The sequence below is a fragment of the Vigna unguiculata genome, chromosome 3 (genome assembly GCF_004118075.2).
Source record: "Vigna unguiculata cultivar IT97K-499-35 chromosome 3, ASM411807v1, whole genome shotgun sequence".
NCBI classification, from domain to species: Eukaryota; Viridiplantae; Streptophyta; class Magnoliopsida; order Fabales; family Fabaceae; genus Vigna; species Vigna unguiculata.
This window is the reverse complement of record NC_040281.1, coordinates 45,751,559-45,773,693: the sequence shown is the minus strand read 5'-3', so window position 1 is coordinate 45,773,693 and position 22,135 is coordinate 45,751,559. Positions and strand designations below refer to the sequence as shown.

General features: G+C 30.4%; 1 protein-coding gene across 9 annotated transcripts; it reads right to left on the bottom strand.

The window, feature by feature from the left end:
• Positions 1-13,876: 13,876 nt before the first annotated feature.
• LOC114176035 (OTU domain-containing protein 3) lies at positions 13,877-20,728 on the bottom strand. Of its 9 annotated transcripts, none has more exons than XM_028060934.1 (14): positions 20,484-20,610; positions 19,033-19,198; positions 18,534-18,640; positions 18,143-18,218; positions 17,475-17,624; positions 17,072-17,133; positions 16,273-16,357; positions 16,041-16,190; positions 15,779-15,896; positions 15,448-15,575; positions 15,198-15,292; positions 14,857-14,999; positions 14,467-14,773; positions 13,877-14,220 (listed from the first exon to the last, which is right to left on the bottom strand). In XM_028060934.1, the coding sequence occupies exons 4-12, from the start codon at positions 18,161-18,163 to the stop codon at positions 14,870-14,872; spliced, it is 939 nt and encodes a 312-aa protein (XP_027916735.1). In that variant the 5' UTR covers positions 18,164-18,218; positions 18,534-18,640; positions 19,033-19,198; positions 20,484-20,610; the 3' UTR covers positions 13,877-14,220; positions 14,467-14,773; positions 14,857-14,869. The 9 variants fall into 9 exon arrangements, with proteins under 9 accessions (XP_027916735.1, XP_027916736.1, XP_027916727.1 ...); XM_028060935.1 differs by having other exon boundaries at positions 18,550-18,640; XM_028060926.1 differs by lacking the exon at positions 19,033-19,198 and having other exon boundaries at positions 20,484-20,728.
• Between the last annotated feature and the right edge of the window lie 1,407 nt (positions 20,729-22,135).

Below are 22,135 nucleotides of genomic sequence, written 5' to 3'. Positions count from 1 at the left end.
CTTATATTAAGCTAAAACATTATATCATCTAATTTATTCATTCTTTTACTCTCTTCAATTTATCCAGATTGCTGAAGAGAGATTTTCTTTATTTTTTTAAATAATCTCTCAATTCATTTCTTTCTCAAACAAAATATAATATTGTCCTAAATTACAAAATTATCCTCTATATATTAGTAGTCAAAACATACGGTGTAACATTTAAAAAATGTATTTAAATATTATAAATGTAGGGCTGTGAACTTTCCTTCCTATAATAAATTTACTTAAGTTGGGCAGAGTTTATACCCGTAGGATCTATATAAAAAAATGTAGGGCTACAAATTTCAACTACTCTAAAAACTAAATACATTGCAACTGCATTCAATACAAATACATGTATAAGGACTATCTTTTCATTTTTCTCTAATTTTTTTAAGTTTAATCGACCAATACATTTGTGATATGACTTTGAATATATAGGACTGAAGCCATAATGAATATTATAACAAATAAATAGAATAAAAAACTCTTTAAAATATGACATTTAAGTAGGGTTAAGAAAAAAATTGTAACCTTTATGCGATATTTACAAGAACAAAACTGTATATATTTTTAGTATAAGTGCCTCGTTGTTGCTTTATAGTAGCAGTTTAAAGTTTTTTATTTAAACTAAGAAAAATATTTAATTCTTTTTTATCTTTAATCTAATTTTATGAGAGTTATCTTTTTTTTTTTAGTGTAGATTTCTGTATCGTTGTATTCTTTATCTACGTTATTATAATTATTTTTTCCCTTTCCATATTAATAAAATTAAGAGAATAATTAAAAATAAATTTATTTTATCTTGAAATTTAAAAAATAAAAATATAAAGAATAATTTTCTTTGTAAAATAAAATAATTAAAAGGAACATGTGAAATATTTTTTAATTGTGATTCTCATTTAATAATATCGTGGGTGTTTGACTTACAATTAAAAACTTTAAAATCGAAGTTCGACGGAAAAGATTAAAAAAAAAAACTCCTTCTTTACTTTTGTGTTTTAGAATGTGTGAATCTCTATATAATGGTGTTTCTAAACACAGTCATAACTGTATATGAAAAATGATATTTCAAGAATGAATACAGAATAAATTAAGAATATGTATATATGTGAACAGTTGTTCTGAAAAACTTGAATGGTGGATAGAAGTTTGTGATGATATTGTTTTAAAATGAATTGATATTAGTATATACAAAGTTGATAATACGTTGTTGAAGAGGTTAACAGATGAAGAAGTAGCGTGGTCCAAGATCCCGTTTTACAGAGGCTTATGAGAGTAAGCTAAGAATGAGAGACAGTGATGAAGAAGAAGAGGTTGGTGGTGGTCCAAATATTTGATGCCATGGACCTCGATTGATTCTACGTAAAGAAAAGAAAGAAAATTGCAGTGCTCCCTCTCACCTTAGATATTTTTTTCTTTGCATCCCATGAGTGAGACAGTGCTACAGCAGTGAGAGTTGAGAGTTGTTTCTGTTTTTCTCCCGCGTCCATGTTTAGTTTTACCATAGGAAGTTCAAGGTTTAAGGCAAATACAATGTTACAGGTAGAGGAGTAAGAAAAAAAAGAGAAAAAATAGACGTGAAAAGAATAGGTTATCGAGGAGAAAGTGAAAAAAAAAAATGGAAATGGAAAAGAGTAAAGTGGGTTGGGTAGAGAGCAGCTTTTTTAGGCTTTAAGTTGGGCGTTTCCATAAATGGAATTTCTTGAACGGTCGGAAAAGAATTGGGGTCTACATGAAGAAAACAAAGTTTATTGTCGAAGAGAGTAGGAGTTGGGTGAGGAGTGATTGGTCCTATCACACATTGTGGTCTGATTTGTTAGATCGCTTTCATCATTCACTGAGACAAACTACTCCTTTGGTTTCCCTTTGTGGGACGCGGTTTCCCCCTTCTCTCTCTCATTCCAATTTTCACTCTCTCTTCTTCCATACACAATACACTTTCCTTTTGTGGCATCCTTGTGGGTTTGTTATTGTATTCACCTGCATCTGCTTCCTTGGAATTTTCTACCACGCAGGGAGAGGCATATATGTAATTTTCTGTTCTCTTCTGCTCTCTTAGATCCTCCTCCCATGTGACCTCTCACCACATATGCTTCTTTCTCTTTACCACCACTTCCATTTTTAATTCAACTTTACTATTTTTAGTACACTAAGATTCTTTTCTAATCACTTTTTCTAACTTCACAAAAATACTCTAACATGCATTATATATTTTTATATATTTTTCAATAAGGAACAACCGCTGTAAATGCTACTCCTCTACACAAAAAATACTATATAAAGGGACTATCTAATACAACTTTTATATAGTGCTTGTAATATAAATTTATTTTTATTTCATTTTTTCAATTCTTATGCAATTTATATGTTTTGTGACATAATTTCAAGGTTCTTTAAATTTTAAATTATGAAAAAAAAAAATCTTTTACAGGCAAATTGTGCTCTGTTGTGTGGATAAATTTGTTATGAGATATATGTAAAATAATTATATTTGATTAAAAATAAATTTAAAATGTTATAATAATATTAATGTATTTCATAAGCATGTGGTTATGCTCATGGAGGTTTGTGAGGCGTGCTAGAGAGAAATTATGTTAGAGAATTTTTCATAGGAGTGTGACTTCAAACACAAGGGTATACGTGAGATGTAATGGAGAGTGTGCTTTTTTTATTTTGGAGATTACGATTCTTTTTATGCATGATTTTACACCAAATTAGGGGGTAATTGATCTTCATAAAAATCATAGTCCGAGTTCTTTTACTGACTAATGGTTTTATGGTTTCACCAAAAAATGTAGAACTGAAGTTATGAACTTTTCAATGAGCAAATGTCAAACTATAAATATTAAAGTAAAGTTTTGTGATCTTTCTTATTAGGGATTCAAGTGTAAAGTTAAATAACATATAAAAACAAAACTCACAAACTTATTATCTAAAATTTAGGTTAGACATGGTCTCGCACATTTTTATATGACTGGCTTGTATGTTGTATGTTGGTATAGAATATTTCTTGTAAATCTACTCGAAAGATCTAATAGTGATATAAGAGTGCATCGTATAAGTAAGGATTGTCCGTAAAATACTCGTAGTTAAAAGAAATATTTTTACTTGATGATTTGTATACTAATCTGGAAGGGACTCATACTTAAGAAAGATACAGTTAGGAATTCAAATGAAAGTTTATTTTTCATTGAGTAGAAATGAAAAAAATTAAGAAACATAAAAAAAAAATACATACAAACTCATTATCTTAAAGTTTTAAAGTTTTAAATGTAAAATGAGTTCATAATTTTTTATATGATTAGTTCATGTCTCGTTGATATCAAATTGATATCAAATTCTCATTAAGAGTCCTCCTTGAGAGACCGAACATTTTTTAACAAACATAAACTAGTAAATTTTATATTTTGGAGTCTTAAGAAGGAACCTCTCGTATATATATGAGTGTAATGAATGTTAAAATGACGTGAAAAGAAGGAGTAGAGAGTCTTAAAGTGGTGATTGGCAATAGTTTAGTGTGGAGAATATATAGCATAGGCAAAGATAATAAGTTTTGCATGATAATATCCCATGTTGATAATAGAAGGCAAAGCATGGATGATGTGAAAGGAAAGGTTTAGTAGAGTAGTAGATGCGTAAATAAAAGAAAAGAGAGTAAATGATAATAAATAAGATTAGGAAAAATGATTTATTCCTTTGGTCATAGGTTGAGAAACCGGACCACATTATGGATGGAATGTGGAGGGTTGTTGTGTAGTAATGGAGGAAGTGTTGTGGTCCCATCTTCCTTTTCTGAAAAAGAGATAAACTACAAATGAGGATTGATGTAGATGCATGCTCTCTTCCTCGCTAAGTATTAATCATCTTTCGTTTTCTAATGTCCATTGTTTTAGCTCTATCCATTCTTTTGTCTTTAACTTTCAGCATCTGTAACATCTTTTTGTTCATTTCTGTAGGGACAGAATACGTTACAACTCAGTTATTACCTACGCATTTTCTTCCGTAATTATCACTCTCTTAACCCATCAAATTATCAAAACACTACTTATTGCTAACTCATTCTCATTGCATTGCCTATTCCATCTTATCCTCCTTTCCAAAAAAACTAAAAACACCTACTTCTTCTTTCATCTTCATGTGCTGCAACATTTTTCAAAAACATTCCTCTAAAATTTACTTCTAATTGGGTGAAAGCAGTAAAAGTAAATTTCAACTGCAGTGTAAACAATGGGTTTGGGTTAACGATAAAAATAAGATTAAGATCCAACAAAGAATTAAAGATGATGAAATTAATAATAAGACTTTTCGGTTGAAGTTTGTACAATAGTTTCCTAATTGTTTTGACCAACTTAATATTTATTATATATCTACCCAAAGAAATTATTTCAAGAATTTTCTAAATCATTTTTTATTGTTTATACATTAGTTTTTATAGTGATTAGAGCTTCATATAATTCTTAAGTTAAGAAATATATATATAAACTCAGTTTTGTTTCGCACAAAGAAGTTTACAAACTTAAACATTAAAAAATAAAAACTCACACTTTTATTATTTAGTTTTCATTTATTTATATTTTAAATAAAGTCTTCTTTTGAATTAATTTTCAATATACTTGAAAATTTCTTGTTTTCAATTTGAAAGATTTTTTATTTTATTTTAGGAACAATATAGTGTTGGTGTTAACTAAATTCTGATATAAAAGATTATTATTTTTAAAGGAAAAAAATTAAAATTAATTTTAAATTTAATTTCATATTATTTAAAACATATTTGTCGATTAAGTCGATGTCTATTACAATAATAGAGTCAGTTTAGTCGACTCTAACTATACGCTAACATTTAATAAATAAAAATATGTCATAAAAATATGTCTTAGTAATAGAGTAATATTAGATTCTAATAAAATTTTAGTTTTCTTTAGTAATGATAATTATTTTAATTTTTTAATAAGTAAAAGTATTTGTGTTAGTTTCATATTAATATCGACTTAAATCATTGAAATAAAGATTAAAAATAATAAGATATTAAAAAATATGTAAATAATAAGATTAAATATGATTAAAAAATAATTTTAAATAAATGAAATATTGGTTATTGAAAATAATTAATAAATATTTTTTGAATTTTAAAAAATGTAAATAAATAAGTAAATAAAGAGTAATATTAAATATAATAAATAAATGAAATATTGGTTATTGAAAAATAATTAATAAATATTTTTAGAATTTTAAATAATTTAAAATATAATTAAAATATTTTTTGACTAATTTTAATTATTAAAATATTATATATTTTGTAACGATATTTAACCATCAAAAGATGATATATTTTGTGATAGTTTTTAACTGTTACAAAATGATATATTTTTGTGACGGTTTTTAACCGTCAAAATATGATATATTTTGTGGCAGTTTTTAATTGCTAGTAATTTTTTTTCTTTTTTGACAACAATACCGACGGTTGAATTTTGTTGTCACAAATTGTTTTTGACATATGTAATTTTGATGATTTTTTAAATCGCTAGAAATTTTGTTTGTGACAATTTTTAATCGCTAAAATTTATAATTTTAATTGTCACAAATGTCAACTTTTTTTTTTACTGATTCGCACAAACTAACTAATAATTTTATTTATTTATATATAACATTCATATTTATTTAAGTTAATATCAACTAATTAACACTAATTTTATTTGGTTTATTATTTATTTAAGTGAGTGATAACTTTATTTCATATATCTTTATTATTTATATAAGTTAATGTGGACTAAACTCATGCTAATAAATAGTAACAATAGATTATTCTTAATTTGAAAGGCCAAAATTTAAAGACTATTTTTAAATCACCTCACTTATACATTTTCTTTAACTTTTCTGCATAAATTTTTTCACACTCTATGATCAACAACCAACTTTTATATTCTTACTTAGTTTCTACACTCATCTTCTTCCTTCATACTTATCTTTTTTATTCACTCTCACCTCATTCATTCATCATGAAGAAATTTTGATTTCGCCTTTCTTTTTCTTAAAACACTTTTATTCAAAGTTTTTTTTTAGTTTATTGCTTTTGTTTCTATTTAATTTTTTTTAAATGGAAGTGTTGTATGAGAAATTTTTTTAGCTGATACTTAATTGTCGTAATTTAAAATCAAGTTAAAAATTAATGATTCATTAGTGTTTATATAATTTTAGAGTTTGTGGTAGGTCAAATTGAACTCCATTAACTAATTGACATTCAATTTTACTTGTTAGAGTTGATTTTTGACCAATACTAAATAATGTATTTTCTTATAGTGTTTGTTAAAAGAAAAAAGAAAAAACGTTTCCTTTAATAGAAGAAAATGAGTATAATACGTATCATCTCTTCTTTTTCAAGTCAAGGAATTTATTAGAAAAACCACCAACCAAAATGTTCTATACTTAATATTTCTCTTTATTTTAAGAAAGACGGATGTATTTAATTGAGTTAACTTTATGTTCTCAGTTCTTGTAGAAAAAGTAGTACGTTTTTTTTACAATGTCACCATTTTCCCCAAAATAAATTCCTAAAATAAGTACTATTATTTATCTTAAAATGAACTTTAGGAACCAACGTAGTAATTATTTCATATTTTGTAGCAATTAATGTTAGGAACAAGGCAATAAAGGAAAGAATAAAGGAGAGAAAAATAGACACAGAGAAATTAACGTGGTTCGGCTACAATGTGTATGCCTACGTCCACGACTACACTAGGAAGTATTTGTATTTTGGTGTATCTTAAAGCATTACATGGTTCGGCTACAATGTGTATGCCTACGTCCACGACTACACTAGGAAGTATTTGTATTTTGGTGTATCTTAAAGCTTTACATAGAGTCTGTTATATAGTAAAATAGAAAACCACAGGAAGTCTCTTGTCAGGTTTTACAGAGGGGGTTTCACTAGGGAGAACAACACCAATGAGATCTGAGCCTAACCACATAAGACACTGACACCACTCTCAACCCAAAACCTTAAGGCAATGGGTTTATGGGTCTTTATTCTTATATAGTGCTCTACTTTCTCATTTCTGGTCAATGTGGGACTTAGACTCACACTTGTATTCCGAACAATCTCCCCCTCAAGGGTGAGTCCCTTCAACCACATTGGTACACCCCCCTCCAGCGGAAGCTGCCCAACCACGAGTCCCTTCAACCACATTGGTACACCCCCCTCCAGCGGAAGCTGCCCAACCACGAGTACTCCTTTTCTGCCCTTTTCTGTACCGCCGTTATTCTTAACGAGACACGCTTTACCTGGAACCCTTATCTGGGACTCTTGTCAGGAAGACTTTCGATACTAGGACCATACTGGTACTGCACTCGTCTGAGCCGGCATTAACCATCGGCTCTGATACCACTTGTCAGGTTTTATAGAGGGGCTTTCACTAGGGAGAACAACACCAATGAGATCTGAGCCTAACCACATAAGACACTGACACCACTCTCAACCCAAAACCTTAAGGCAATGGGTTTATGGGTCTTTATTCTTATATAGTGCTCTACTTTCTCATTTCTGGTCAATGTGGGACTTAGACTCACACTTGTATTCCTAACAATTAAAACTAATGGAAAATGTTTTAGAGAGACTAACAAAAAAGTTATTTATTTTTATGTGGACCAAAATAATTAGTTTTAAATTTTTCAAAAACAAAAAGTGAATATCTTTTTTTGGAAACCAAAATTAAAATATTTTTATTTTATTGAGACTAAAAATATATTCAAACTAAAATTTATTATTTTAATCGAGCTATAATGATCAGTTCACTTTTAAGTTGCGCTTACATTAGACTTTTAAAAGTAATATAGAAGTATAAAAAGTGACTATTAAAATTATATATTAAATTAGATTAAAGAATGTTCATGGTATGGTTTTATAAGAGCAAAATTTATTTATTTTAATTAAGTGTCTTCGTAACAAAATGTTCTAATTTCAATTGTTGTCAATCAATTACCATGCGTCCAAAGTATTGTCAATTTTGGAATGTATGTTCTATCACGATTTTATTCTTAAGAGATGTTTCAAAATATGGAAGAAAGAAGATGTATTTAAACTGTCTTAGGCCTCAACTCTTCAGCAATGTAAAACTATTAGGTGTGATAAGAACATAAGCCATTCAGTTGGGATCTAAGGGGAATGACAAATCATCACAATGGAAGGCTTAAGGGGATCGATGGTTCGTTGTAGAACTTCGTTACCGATCCCACGATGGACGCCAATTTTTTTTATTTTGTCTGATAGACTTATGCTTAGATGATAAAGTTACGTATTTTTAAACATCTCATAGTAAAATTCAAATTCTATAAATTTTCACTCTTTATTCTTGATAATGTTCGTTCTAATTAGTCTTACAAAAAAAATCAAGAAGAATTATTTATATCAAATATCTCTCGAAAAACATGTTTATGTTGCTTTATGTCAATAATCGTTCTAAAAAAAACTAAAAAGATTGAATGTCGATAAATCATCGACGTTTGTATAAAAATATTGCTTGAAAAAGAGATACACTATGAATGGACAAAAAAAATTAATGTATCTCTAACCATAAATATGAACAAACATAACATAAAGAAGAAGATTGTCTCCAATTCCTCAATGCAAATCGGAAAGGATTTATAATTGCTCTTTGAAAAACCTCACTATATATTTTCACAAAGTGTCAAGCAATAAATAATGTAAGGGTCAAATAAAAACAGAGTAGTATCCATATATGAATGAGGTGAAGGTTATATAAAAATTACATAATGTCCATATAGAAAAGATGAAAGTCTCGTAAGAATGGCGTGATGACAATATATAAAGGATTTAAGTCCTATAATAATGTGTGGTGGATCTCATAAAAAATTGCAATCCCACATTTTCAATTACAAATAATAGTGACACTTAATCCTGAATCAATATTTTAATGATAGATAAGTTAAGAATAATGACCTAAAAGACTATAGCTAAATAGTGACATGTCAAAAGTTAGCAGTGGCAGAGCATCTAAGAAGTACGGAGGGGCATAGCCCCCAAATATTTTTGATTTTTTAAATATATATATATATATATATATATATATATATATATATATATTTGAAATTTTTTAAAATTTTAAAATTATAGGTAGTATATTTTAGAAATCGATGAAGATTAAATTGTTTGTCTTTTTATTTCTTTTATAAAATACAACATTTAATGTTATTAAATAATAAAACATAAAATCAAATATAATAAAGAATAAAAATATTTAGGTTTAATTACACTTTTAATCTCTTTTTTCGTCTAAAAACATCAATTTGCGACTAAGAGATTGGAACTAAATTGAGACTAAAAAAACTGATGGATCAATTTGGCATTTTTGAAAACAGTAACCAAAAGAGTAACTAAACCAAATATTTATTAAGATATTTTTTATTTTCTTTTTCATTGCCTTTTTAGTTTTTCACAAAATTGTACTCATCTCTCACTCTCATATGTTTTCTTTTTGTTTTTGATGAAGTTAGACACATGTTATTTTTGCTCTCATTTCTCATTTGTTTCCTTCCTTTCTCGAAGAAAAAAAAGTGTAACTCCCTCTTATATCGCTGGATAATAAAATATTAGTGCAATAGTTATTAAGATTATTTTTTATCTCATGGACCTTTTGTATATTTATTTTTTTATTATAAAAGAAAAAAATGTATTATGTGTTTTTTTCATAACCGATTTTTAATTGTGATTTGACTTTAATATATTTTTCTTCTAATAATTACATCTCTCAATTTTTATTAAATTATGATAAATTATTTTTTATTTTATTTAAAAAAAGTATATCGATGAAGAATAAAATAATATATTCATTTTTTAGAAGTGATAATAGGAAAGTTATTTATGAAGATGAAAACAAGATAGATTCTACTTCTTCACATATTTTAAAGCATTATACTAATGATCCAATCTAACGATCGAATTATTTTATAGAGAAGTTATTTTTTGAAACATTATACTAATGATCTAATCAAATGATCAAAGAATTATATTACTTTGATCCCATTTAAACTCTTAGTCAAGATCCGCCACTAAAAGTTAGGATGTCAATATGGACTAGTTCGCCCTGCATTCGGCCTACAAAAAGTGAGTTAGGATGGCCCGTCCCACATAAGAATTGTGAGTTGGTTTTGTTGATTCGCCATACATAATGATTGGCATGTAAACTTGTGAGTTAGCCCACATAAGCAAAAATATTAAACAAGACTCAATATAAATGTTGCAACAATAATGATTTTAATGTTTAACATCTTTGTTGTATCCCATGAGTTTACAATTAACAATACAATTGAAATAAGCTAAGAAAACATAATATTAACATCTACATCAAATAAATATATCAAAGTTAAACATTTAATGAGCTAGGAAACATAAAAATAAATTATTGTCTACGCTATCAAAAAACTATAGCAAGTAACCAATACTAAATATAGACAAGAGAGTTTGTTTAGGTATTTAAGGATGAAGTGAAAGAATAAAAAAAAGTTTGGCTTGTCTTGGAGATTAAAATGTAGTAAAGTTTTTGTTGAAGGTTATGCGAGTCAGCTTGCCCTAAGATTTGAGACTATGCAAGACTAGAGAATGTGCTAAAATACTCAATTTGTCTTGCACCTTTTTTAAGGAGTTAACCTTGCATAACTCGTCTCACATTGCAATCCATAACAAAAGTTGACTACTAATTAAATCAAGAACTAAGTCTTTAAGAAAAAACTTGATCTAGTTCTTTATTTGTCACAAATCTAAATAACCATTTTTAAAAAAAATACTAAATACAATTATTTTTATTGAATATTGTTATTAAAATGCAATTTATATTTGTATATGTCATCATTAAAATATAATTCCCCCTTTATTTTTGAAACGTAGATAAACCTCTTATGTAAATGAAAAAAAAAATAGTACATTATGTACTATCAAAAAAGAAAGAAACAAACATAAGCCTCCTTCTATTTTGTAAATACGCCATATTTATATCTAAATATTGTTGTATAAAATTGGAAAAAGGTTCTTGAAAACATTGATTAAAAGTCGAAGACTTTGAATGCATAAAACGTGACTATTCATCTCTCTACATGAATATTAAAAATATAATCTTATATAATTCAACATAAAAGTATAGATAACAAATAAAATATAATTTTATATTCAAAATAAAAATATTTGAATTTTGGTAACAAAAACTAAGTTTTAAGAATTATAAATTGAAAACTTATTGATTTAGTTAGTACTAATTCACGCGACTGTAAATTTTTTTGTTACAATATTATATTATATATATATATATATATATATATATATAACTTACAATTGATTGTTTTGCTATTAACACATTTTGAATTCTTCTATCATTTTAATGTTATCTTAAAATTTGAATAATTTAGATCCTAATAAATTGAAATCTGCTTGATTTGAAACGTATTTCATCGTAGTGAGTATAAAATAGAAGGGGTTTTGTACAATGCTGAAGAAGGGATTTTACGTAATGAGTCCAAATTTGTAACCATGGCATTTTTATCATCATTATTTAAAAACGTGGAGTTTAGGCATATCGTACATAAAAGAAGAAGAATTGGTGAATTTATTTGAATGAAAGGATTTTTGTATAAGAAATGCAAAGTAGAAAGTTGGTTGAATTGGACGAGATACGATTGATAAGGAAGTGTAAAAGCTTTAGCCAGAGTTTCCAAGATTGAATATTTGTTTCTTTGATGCAAAACTTTGAAGATTAACAAGTAAGCAGTCGAAAAAGGAATGAGTGGTGTTAGAAGTTACCCATTGATGAGTATTCAGAAAGAGAAAAGCATTGAAAAATCGTATAGTTTTATGTTACATACTAATATTCCTATAAAACCCAAGGCAAGAGGAAATTGTGGATCACAGTGAGATTTGGGTAAGATCGAAAGGTTTACATGTGATTTCTTCGTCAAAAGTCAATTCGGTTGGTTCAATCGATTTTAGGTTTTCCATTTTACGACCGTTAAGGCTGGATTGGTCAAATGATTACGTTACTATTATTATGATTTCACATCGCAATCGGTTTGAGCTTTGAGGAGTGGCTACGCAAGTTCTTTCCCTTGAATGGAAAAAGGAAAATTCAGTGTCTATACGAATAATGGAAAACGAAAGTGTCTGCGAATGTGAATGGAGTTTCGCATTAAATTGTTGATGGTTGACACTTGTGAAACCGAACCATGAATCTAGCTACAAAAATATGAGGAAAAGGGCAATGTAACAGAGACCCCAAAACAGGGACAGCACAGTTTATGGGTTTGCTTGTCCAAGTTGCTTAATTTCAATAGGAAACAGACATGTTTCTATTTGGGCCAATGCCAATCAAAGAGGTTTACGAGTTTCTACTATGGGGACTGCACCACTTTTGTTCAGTTTTCTAACCGAATGTTCTCAACAAAAAACAAACAATTGGGAGTTGGTGAGTGGTGATTTGTTTGGTGTCTTGTCTTGCACAAGTGGTGAACACATAAAAAGGTAGTGGGAAACTAGAACCTACTTTTCCAAACCTAGTAATGTGTTGGAGTGATTGAATGTGTTGAACAAGGTTCTTTCTTATTTGGGTCATGTGATGGACTTTGGGGGGCACTCTTTTTAAGTTATTGGAGCAAGTTTAGTGTTCAACGCAAACTTCATCTTCACCAACCTTCCATGTCTGCCATTTTCTTCTTTCTATGCTCTTACCATCATGATTGCTAGGGCTCACCAACTAAGACTCCTTTTGTATGCCACTCTCTTCATGCCTCACAATTGCCCTTCCATTATAGCCTATGCTTTTAACTGCTGCCTACCAAAACAGCCCAATTAAGTTACCAACGATGCACATTTAGGCTATTACTAAATCCAATTCTAGGCCCAAACCTTTACCTCATTCGCAGCTTTTTTTTAGCAAAATATTCCAACTTAATTTCATATTATTGCATTTCAAACTTCAATCATTCAAATAAACTTTTTGATTTTAATATTCACGGCCACGCGTACTGGATTCGTGTAACCAGTTCCGTTGTATGAAAAAATCTCTTGTATCTACACGAATACGTATATAAATAGTTATGGGTATAAATGAATACTTTTTTAAAATAATGAGGTTTTATAGAAAAAAATTAATAATTCAAAATTTTATTTATATTAAAAATAAAAAATATCTTTTTATAGTAAAAGTAAATTAAATCGGCTTACTTCATGAATACTAAAACGTATTTAAACAGATAGATAACAGAAAGGAAAAAAGTCGATAAAAAGAATGTGAATGTTAACACTTGCCTCAAGTATGTTAAGAATCATATCCATTATGCTGCATTACATGCATGCAACTTTTAAGAATGTATACTAAACTTGCAAAGAAAAACATTTGTTTCTTGGGTTTAAGTAACGAGGAATTTGATACCCCTTGGACCTTAAGTTGAAGTGTTGTAAATGATAAGAGTTTTGTCTCCTTAATTAGATTCGCCCATCTCGTTTAGTAATTGGTAATAGGAGATCCAGATCGTGTCACGTTGCAATGCAAAGATCATTTTTGCTTCTAAGACCATTCCAGATAGAGACCATGAATAAATAAATAAATTAAATGAAGAACTCATGCACCTCGTATATACTTTTGTCGACTTAAAGAGAGCAAAATGTCAGAATACGCATGCAACTGTGTAAGAATTATCAGTAAACTACCATAATTACTACATCTCATTAGTTTAAAATTTTAAAATACTTCAGCAATTTTACCAGAATGTAACTTATAGGTGGAATTCCTCGATAATGAAGCCAAGTCCATCAGATTAAGAACTAGTAAATGACAATCACTAGGTGGGTTAATTCTTCCTCTTTTGAACCACTCTAGTCTTGTATTACTGAGATAATGTAAGAAACTTTTCTCTGGTTGATTAGGTCCATTGACTCTAGCCGAAAATGTTAAAAGGAAAAAGGACCCTTGTTCAGCTGAACTTTTTGACTAAATCATAATGATAAAATTTCTACCCTATATTTTAGGCAAAACTGATTCTCACACGAGACTTCTCATGAAAAGAATGATCAAGACTTCCACATTCTTCCCAAAAGCATCTTGCCGGAAGAACAAAAATTATAAATAATTTCTGTAACTCTATTTCTTCTTCTGTACATTCCTTTTCCTGTCCCTGATGTGGCTTCTGCCAAAAGCAAACCTGTTTAGAAAAAAAGGCAAGCCTATCAGTAAACGATGTCCTAGGTGGTGATATCTTGATAATACAACTCACAAGTACACAGGATGCACTTTTGAATAAAGCCTAGATGTGAAGTTGGTATTGTGAAGAGAAAAATAAATAAATAAAGGAAGCGGAAGGAAAAAAAAAAAAGCGAAATAGATATAAAGAATCAGTACAAGAAAGACTATTTGATTAAGAGGAAAATAGTGAAAAATAACTTTTTACCCTCTTCCTTCCTTCCTCCCTCCCTCTTTCCGCCTTACCAAAACCAAGTCTTAATTCACAGACCGGTTAGTATATATTGAAGGGGCGATAACAACATGGTAGATTACTACTAAAAGCTATCATCTTGGTAGCCAATAAGTTGTCATGAGCATATCAACCAGTTGACGTAACATGAGCACTGACGATATAAAAAATGGTAGGGTTCTCTGTATATAACGTTCGGCAAACTTGTAAATCAATAGGAATGTAAAGACATAACTTGATCACCTTCAGTAGCTCATCTCCTCTGGTGCAGCACAATCAACTTCTGTCGGAAGACACAATAACTTTTAATCAATTTTGCAAAGCAAGAAAAAGGTTCTGTAGACCATAGTACAAGGCATGTCTTACATCTATTATCAATTCAAATACAAAGGGCGCCCACGTCAGGTGTTACCAAGTCGTATTCACTAGGTACTTCTACTTTTGCAGAAATCCCCTTTTCTCCTCGCTTCCTTTCATTTTTGCCCCTTCGTGCGTCAGCTGCTTGGTTACTGACACAACAGAGATATTGGTCACACGCATTAATTTTTTTCCATTTGATTACATTCTTGTAGCAAACTAAATCAAGTCAACTAACTTAAATCCAAGGAACATCAAGTGAGCTCCCAGAGAAAATTTCCAAGCACTGCAAACACTAACCGAGTAATTGAAAGTGCAGAAAGTACTATAGGAAAGTATAAGACACGTACACTAGAAACTTAGCAGATTGTTTTCCCAAGGCAGATCCACAACAAGCTTTATATTTCTTTTTGGAACCACACGGGCAGACCTTGTTTCTAGGAATCTGGTGGTTAACACCACAAAGAAGAGGAAGTCAGAATAACAAAAGCGTGTCAAAGGAGATCATAATATTTCAACAGCTAATTTATTTTGGATCAACCCCTCCAGGGGATTAAGCAAAACCTGTATATAAACTAAAATTAGCAGAAAATAGAGAACCTTATCATTTGGTTGCAATTTGATATTGGTCTTCTTGGAACTATTGTTTGATTCATCATTAGTGCTGTCCTCTACCTTGTCTTCTTCGTGTTGCTTATGGTTCTCATTTTCATCAAGACCTATACATGCTTGGAATTTGAGACTAGGTCGGTTACGATAGAACCAAAGTTTCATTTTTCTCTACTAATCATAATGGTTTATACTAAAAGCTAGTGAATAAATTAAACCTCTATGCAAGAAAAAAAAATACCAATAAAGCATGAAAATGTTAGTTTGTCATCTAACAGTATGGAAAGTGCAAAATGCATTAATTATACAAGAACAACATTACCATAAGTATTAGCCCCACTAGGTAGGGAATCTGAGTTCGCAGAGCACTCTTCTGTTCCTTGCTCTGCTATTAGAAATTCTATTGCAGCATCAACATCTCCATTTACCTGCCCTAGAATCTAGGACAAGGAAGACAGACTTTAAATACATGTAGAGTAATTAAAATTTTGTAGAAAAGACAGCAATTTACAAGAGACCTTGCCGAACTGAAATATTAGTAATGCAGCACAAGCAAACAGCAAAAAGGTATGCACTCATTTCACCTGTTCCACTTTTTCCGCATTTTCACATCCAGTTCCAGCCATAACCAACTTTATGGACCCCGGTTGAAAAGTTTCCTTACCAGCTCGCCCACGGGTTTTGTTGTTCATAACTTTCATTTCATGTGAAGGTGCTGAAAGATCAGCATCAACCTTTCACAAACTAAAATTAATCAGGCATATGCTACGATACTTGATACTAGTCCAAGAATCAAGAAGAAGAAATAATAACAACCTTGATTACAATTGGCCTTGCCGGCCCATCACAAGGATCATCCTTCAACCGCACACTGTTATAATGCTCCCCGTCATGATAAGACCTGGAAAAAACACAGTACACTAAAAAACCATCCAAATTCAAATACAAGGTCGAGGAAAATTATGTTTTCATTGTTTCCGTATGCATATATATTCCTTAAATTTTAATTATAAGCATTATGCATAAATAGATTACAGCACACAAGACGATATTACAAGAAAATCTCATTTCTAAATTGATAGAATGATGTGATTAAGGTTAGAAACTATTAATTACTAAATATTCCAACTACGTACTGATAAGATCTGCAAAATCTAATAAATAATAGGATCAAAATCCTAGTCAAAATCATTGAAAGGATTTTTCATTCACAGACAACGGTTGGATTTTTACTCCATAATTTTATCAAGTTTCCTTCAAAACAATCTAACAGAATCACATCGGTTACAACAACCAGCTTCATCAATCACGTTCAATTATCATTTTCCATACCTCATGTCTAAATAATGAAGTCAGCCTACACTAGAACTCTAATATTCTATTCATGTACACGTGTATGTGATTCTAAGTGATGGTGTTACTAATTGAATGCCTGATTTGAAAGCAAATGTCTCCTAATTACAAAATTGAAGACCTAGAGTCTATCAGCAAGTTAAATATATAAACAATATTTTGCTAGTTTATTCATAGATTTAGCATATCGATATCATCATTATAATTTTCAGACAAAAGAGACAAAGCAGTACAATATAACCATAGACTCCATAGTACTTACAAATGGACCATGCGAACTCCATGATCATCAAAATTTCTAATGTACCACCGAGGAGACATGTGCTGCAAAATCACACCAGTATGAATGGAAATTTCAATTAACTTTAGCATGTAACAAAATTCAAAGTGTATCAAAGACATTATAAAAGCAATTAAATATATCTGGGAAAAATATGCATTTACTATTTTCAGTCTTCACATTAATGAACAAAGCTTACGCACATTCAGAAACAAAATAAAATTGCATGAGACAAAGATGATAGAATGTGAAAATACCACGATCTTCATTTGTATAAAGTTCACATAATGAATAATCTAACTAATCAACAATATTCCATACAAAATGATGCGACAATAGAATATAAGGTGTGAAGACGTAGATTATCTTCAAGGATGCTGCTCACCCTGTGAATGCATATATTACTACGTGTTACAAGAGAAGCTGCCTGCAATTCCATATGTCCAGCCCATGTACCATCATTTTCCATGGACAGGCAATACTCATCAAATGGTACTTCATCTTCAATAAAGGGCTCAAACATCTCCCGATTATCCTGTTAATCACAGCTTCAAGACCAGGCTATGTGAAAGAGTTTTCCTAAATATTAAAGAGGGAAACTAACATAGGAAAGTTCACAAACATAAAATATCACTGAGAAAAGAATAGACAAATCATAGGCAATCAATGATCCTTATGATTGATTATGGAAATTATGTTTTTCCAACTTTCCTTTAGTCTATTAGGTTAACTGTGAATACTTACGTGATTAACCAGATAAAGGTTCCAACCCAAACAATTTTCTTCTTGCCACATCTTACATCAACAACACATAGATTAACCAAGTATTTCAAGCAATACCTTTTTTTCTCTATTTGTCTAATTAAGGGGTAAAGGGAGCACAGGGGTATAACATATTAATGACATAGATATCATTTTTTTCAATGAATTTCAAAAACCACATGAATCAAAATTATTACATAAACAATACATAAGCTTTAAACATGGGGAGTAGTTGAAAATTTCAAAAAAGAAGAGGAAGAAAAGAACAAAATTGTTTCCAGAACATTGTACCAATATGTGTTTCACCACCATGCTGCGGTACTTTTTATGTTCTTCCTCATTGCCTTCCAACTGATCAGCGAGGGCTCTGCATAAGAATAGAAGATGTTAAATTAATATAAAATGTTTTTCGCAGGATTGACTCATCATACTGAAAACACCAAACGCCAGTGAAATTTACCTAGCCAAAAATGCAAAAACGGGAGGGGGATGGAGATAGAGATCTAATTTAATAAGTGATAATGCCAAAATTATAGGATCTATAACTTACTGTCAGTTTCAGAATAAGAATAAAAAGATTGGTACTTTGTGTGCAACTGAAAGTACCTAGTATAGTAGTATGTACTATGTAACATGGATGCTAATGTAGTCAGTAGAATGGATGCTGAGCATTCAAACTGACCTGAAGAAACAATTACCATCTGCAGTCACTTCAACAATGCGTAATCCCAGAGCATCCAACTGAGTACGAAATTGAGAAGTGTCAGCCTGTTTTCCCAGCTTCTTAACCTGTTTCCAATACATGGCTGGTCACCAATGGCTAAAGTATCCAAATAACATATATTCCTAGAAACACTACAAAGTACAAACTCACAATTGGATTTCCACTAGATTAATATATAAGAGCTTTTTTCGAGCTTTTTTCGATAGCCTTATCCCACTAAGTAATAGATAAGGGTATACATTCAAAACAGTTAAATTAATAGTAAATACAGCAAGAGAGTTATTGCATTGTCTGTTGTTTCCTTTAAAAGTCTTTATAGCACCTTGTGAAGGACCTTCACAAAGACAAGATCAAAATAAAGGAGTTAAAACATTGGGATTGAATGCAAAATGCTTAACACTCTTCTACGTGTGTATTGTAAATGCAGAAGGAAGGAGACGGATTTGAAGAGGATCACATGTGTTTATTTCCACTGATTCACGCTGATTTGCAAGGAAGTTAGTTTGGGTTCCACACTTGAATCTATCCATCAAATAGGAGATGAAATGCGAAATGGGCTGATACAAGGACAAAGTCCGTGTTGCAATGAATGATTTCCCCAAATGCCGCTCACATGAAATTACCTGTCACAGTGCACCAGGAGCCAACATAATCGATTACGTATAGCCCATGATTGATTATGTTGGTATCAAAGACCTATATTTCCATGTACATTGGTCACATAATCTATTGTGGTGACATTTTTTGCCATGTTTTGTTAAATTACGTGGAGAAAAACCAATTGTGTGAGGCATTAAAGATTATGCACCCACCATGGACAAAATTTAGCCAACCACTCATTTGAGTGAGGAAACCACAATTTTTATTTTTTGTTCTAATACATAATACAACGGCATATTTTATTTGTAATTGAAAAAGTAGCTTTAAACTAATTTATACATTATCACATCAGTTATATCAACTTACTACTCATTTGCCACCTATTTCCACCTTTTTCACTAAATCCAAACAACCTTATTTTCCTCGTTATTTATCTTCCTTTTCCATGTTCTCCCTTTCGATCCACTAAAGTTTAAGTAGTCTGTTCACTCAACAGACTTTTAAATATACATATAACGGATGATTATAGAGATAAATAAATCAGGGTACAATCAGAACAGCTACTACTGCCTCTACAAGGAAAAGGTAAAAACACCAAAGTTGGCTTTCAAGAATCTAGACAGCAAATACATAAAATAACTTTTCTAACATCTGGAAAACCAAGTTGGCATACAGGAAAAAAAAGGCTCCTTCGATCTGAAAGAAAAAAAAGGATAAGAAAAAAATCATCACAAAAAACCCTAGGCTTAACCTCAAATGAGTCTTAAACTGCAGATTTCACAAACTTAGACAAAGACATCCTTGACAGTACATCACTGGCCACATCAACAGCCATAATATAGATGTCACCACCTTTGTCTCTACCCTCTAATGTAAACTGTAATTTAGTGCCACAGCAACCTCATAAATTAGTTATGCTGAAAATTGAAATGGATGATTCCAGTCTAGCAATCTAATCTCTAAAATGTTCCTTACACGTAATTTTAAAATATAGCCACTAGCCACAGTGCATATTCCAGTAGCACATCACAGAGGCCCCCTCTGAAAGATGCAATGCAATCCACACTAATATCACTAAAATGCATAAATAAATAAAATAATGAAATTGGTAAATGAATATAGGGTTTCTATTGATCATTGCCTACAGTAAAACAATTAAAGCACGATAGAGAGATACGTTAGGAAATATCAAATTGGGATCACAAATGCAACTCTAATATCCATGAATTGTAGAACTACAAGAGATTGATTGTTTAGAGAAAACATAAAGTAAGTAACAAAGAAGAGATAACGGAATTTGAAACCTACTTGCGGTTGTTGTTGCTTCTTCTGGGATAGCTTCTTCTGTTGCTTCGGCTTAACCATGTCCTCGTCCCAAATTGATAAAATAAAACAGATTTCTTAAGGTGTCTGTCTGAGTTCGTCCAAGAACGAGTGCAAGATACAATAAGTCAAGAACTAAACCAAAGCCAACTCAAATCACCCATCATTACTTATTGTCTTTTACTTCCTGCACCCCGACAATTTATTTACGCAACCCCACAAACTTTCATGATGACCCTTTTACTCTCTAAAAAAGTGAATTTCCAAATATATGTTTCCGAATATACTTTCCAAAAAAATTTGGCTATTTGGAACCATAGAAACAGGATAATTTTCAGGGAAGGAAAAGTAGATGTACAATAAAAAATTTATAACACAACTTAACATTTGATTATGGATGAAACACAAAGTATTTAATATAACTTTCTCATATTTTGAACCGGTATCAGTGCTGGTGTTATGCTTCAAATTATTGTGAACAAGGAAAGAAAATTATAGGACTTTATCTTAATCTAGAATACATGTTCGTTAAATATTACTACATAAAAAAAAGTATAAAGTGTAGAGATGAAAGTCAACTTAGTCTAATCTATAGAAAAGATTTAAAAAATAATTTTAATGTATTATTTTAAATAATAGGGTTATATATATATATATATATATATATATTATATATATATATATATAAATAAGAATACTATAATTCTTCATCTATTCAAAGAATGAGTGCATAGGTTTGCTCACAGAGATAAGATAATAATGTCTAAATTATAGCTAATACAATATTTGATTACATAATATTTACTAATAGAATATTTGACATATCTTAATACCCCTACTCAAGTTGGTGCATGGATATCACACATTCCCCCAACTTGAATAGAGACTCATTAAACACTCTTGCTTGACACTCCTTTAGTGAGAACATCAGCCAACTGCAATTCTGATCTTACAAAAGGAAAGAAAATTATTCCAGCTTCAAGTTTCTCTTTGATGAAATGTCTATCAATCTCCACATGCTTTGTTTTATCATGTTGCACCGGATTGTGAGCAATTGCTATAGCCGACATATTATCACAATACAAACTCATACCAAATCTGATAGCACATTTTTAATCCACAAAAGTTTACATACACCTAGTGTCATGCTTCTAACTTCTGCTTTAGCACTAGATCTTGCTACTACGGGCTGCTTTTTACTCCTCCAAGTTACAAGATTTCCTCCTACTAAAGTAAAGTATATCGAGAGGTAGATATTCTATCATCTTTTGAACCTTCCCAATCTGCATCAGTGTACCCTTCTACTTTTAAGTTTCCATGATTTGAGAACAAAATTCATTTTTCAAGAATGGACTTTAAATATCTCAAAATCCTCTCAACAACATCCATATGAAGCTTTCGTGAGTCATGCATAAATTGGCTAACAACATTCACTAGATAGGTAATATTTGGACGTGTATGAGACAAATAAATTAATTTTCCTACCAGCCTTTGGTATCTCCCTTTGTCTATGTTTGCTGAATTTAAGCATTGAAAGAGTTTATGATTTTGTTCAATTGGTGTATCAATTGGTTTACTCCCAAGCAGTCTAGTTTCTGATAGTAAATCAATAGTATATTTTCTTTGACATAGAAAAA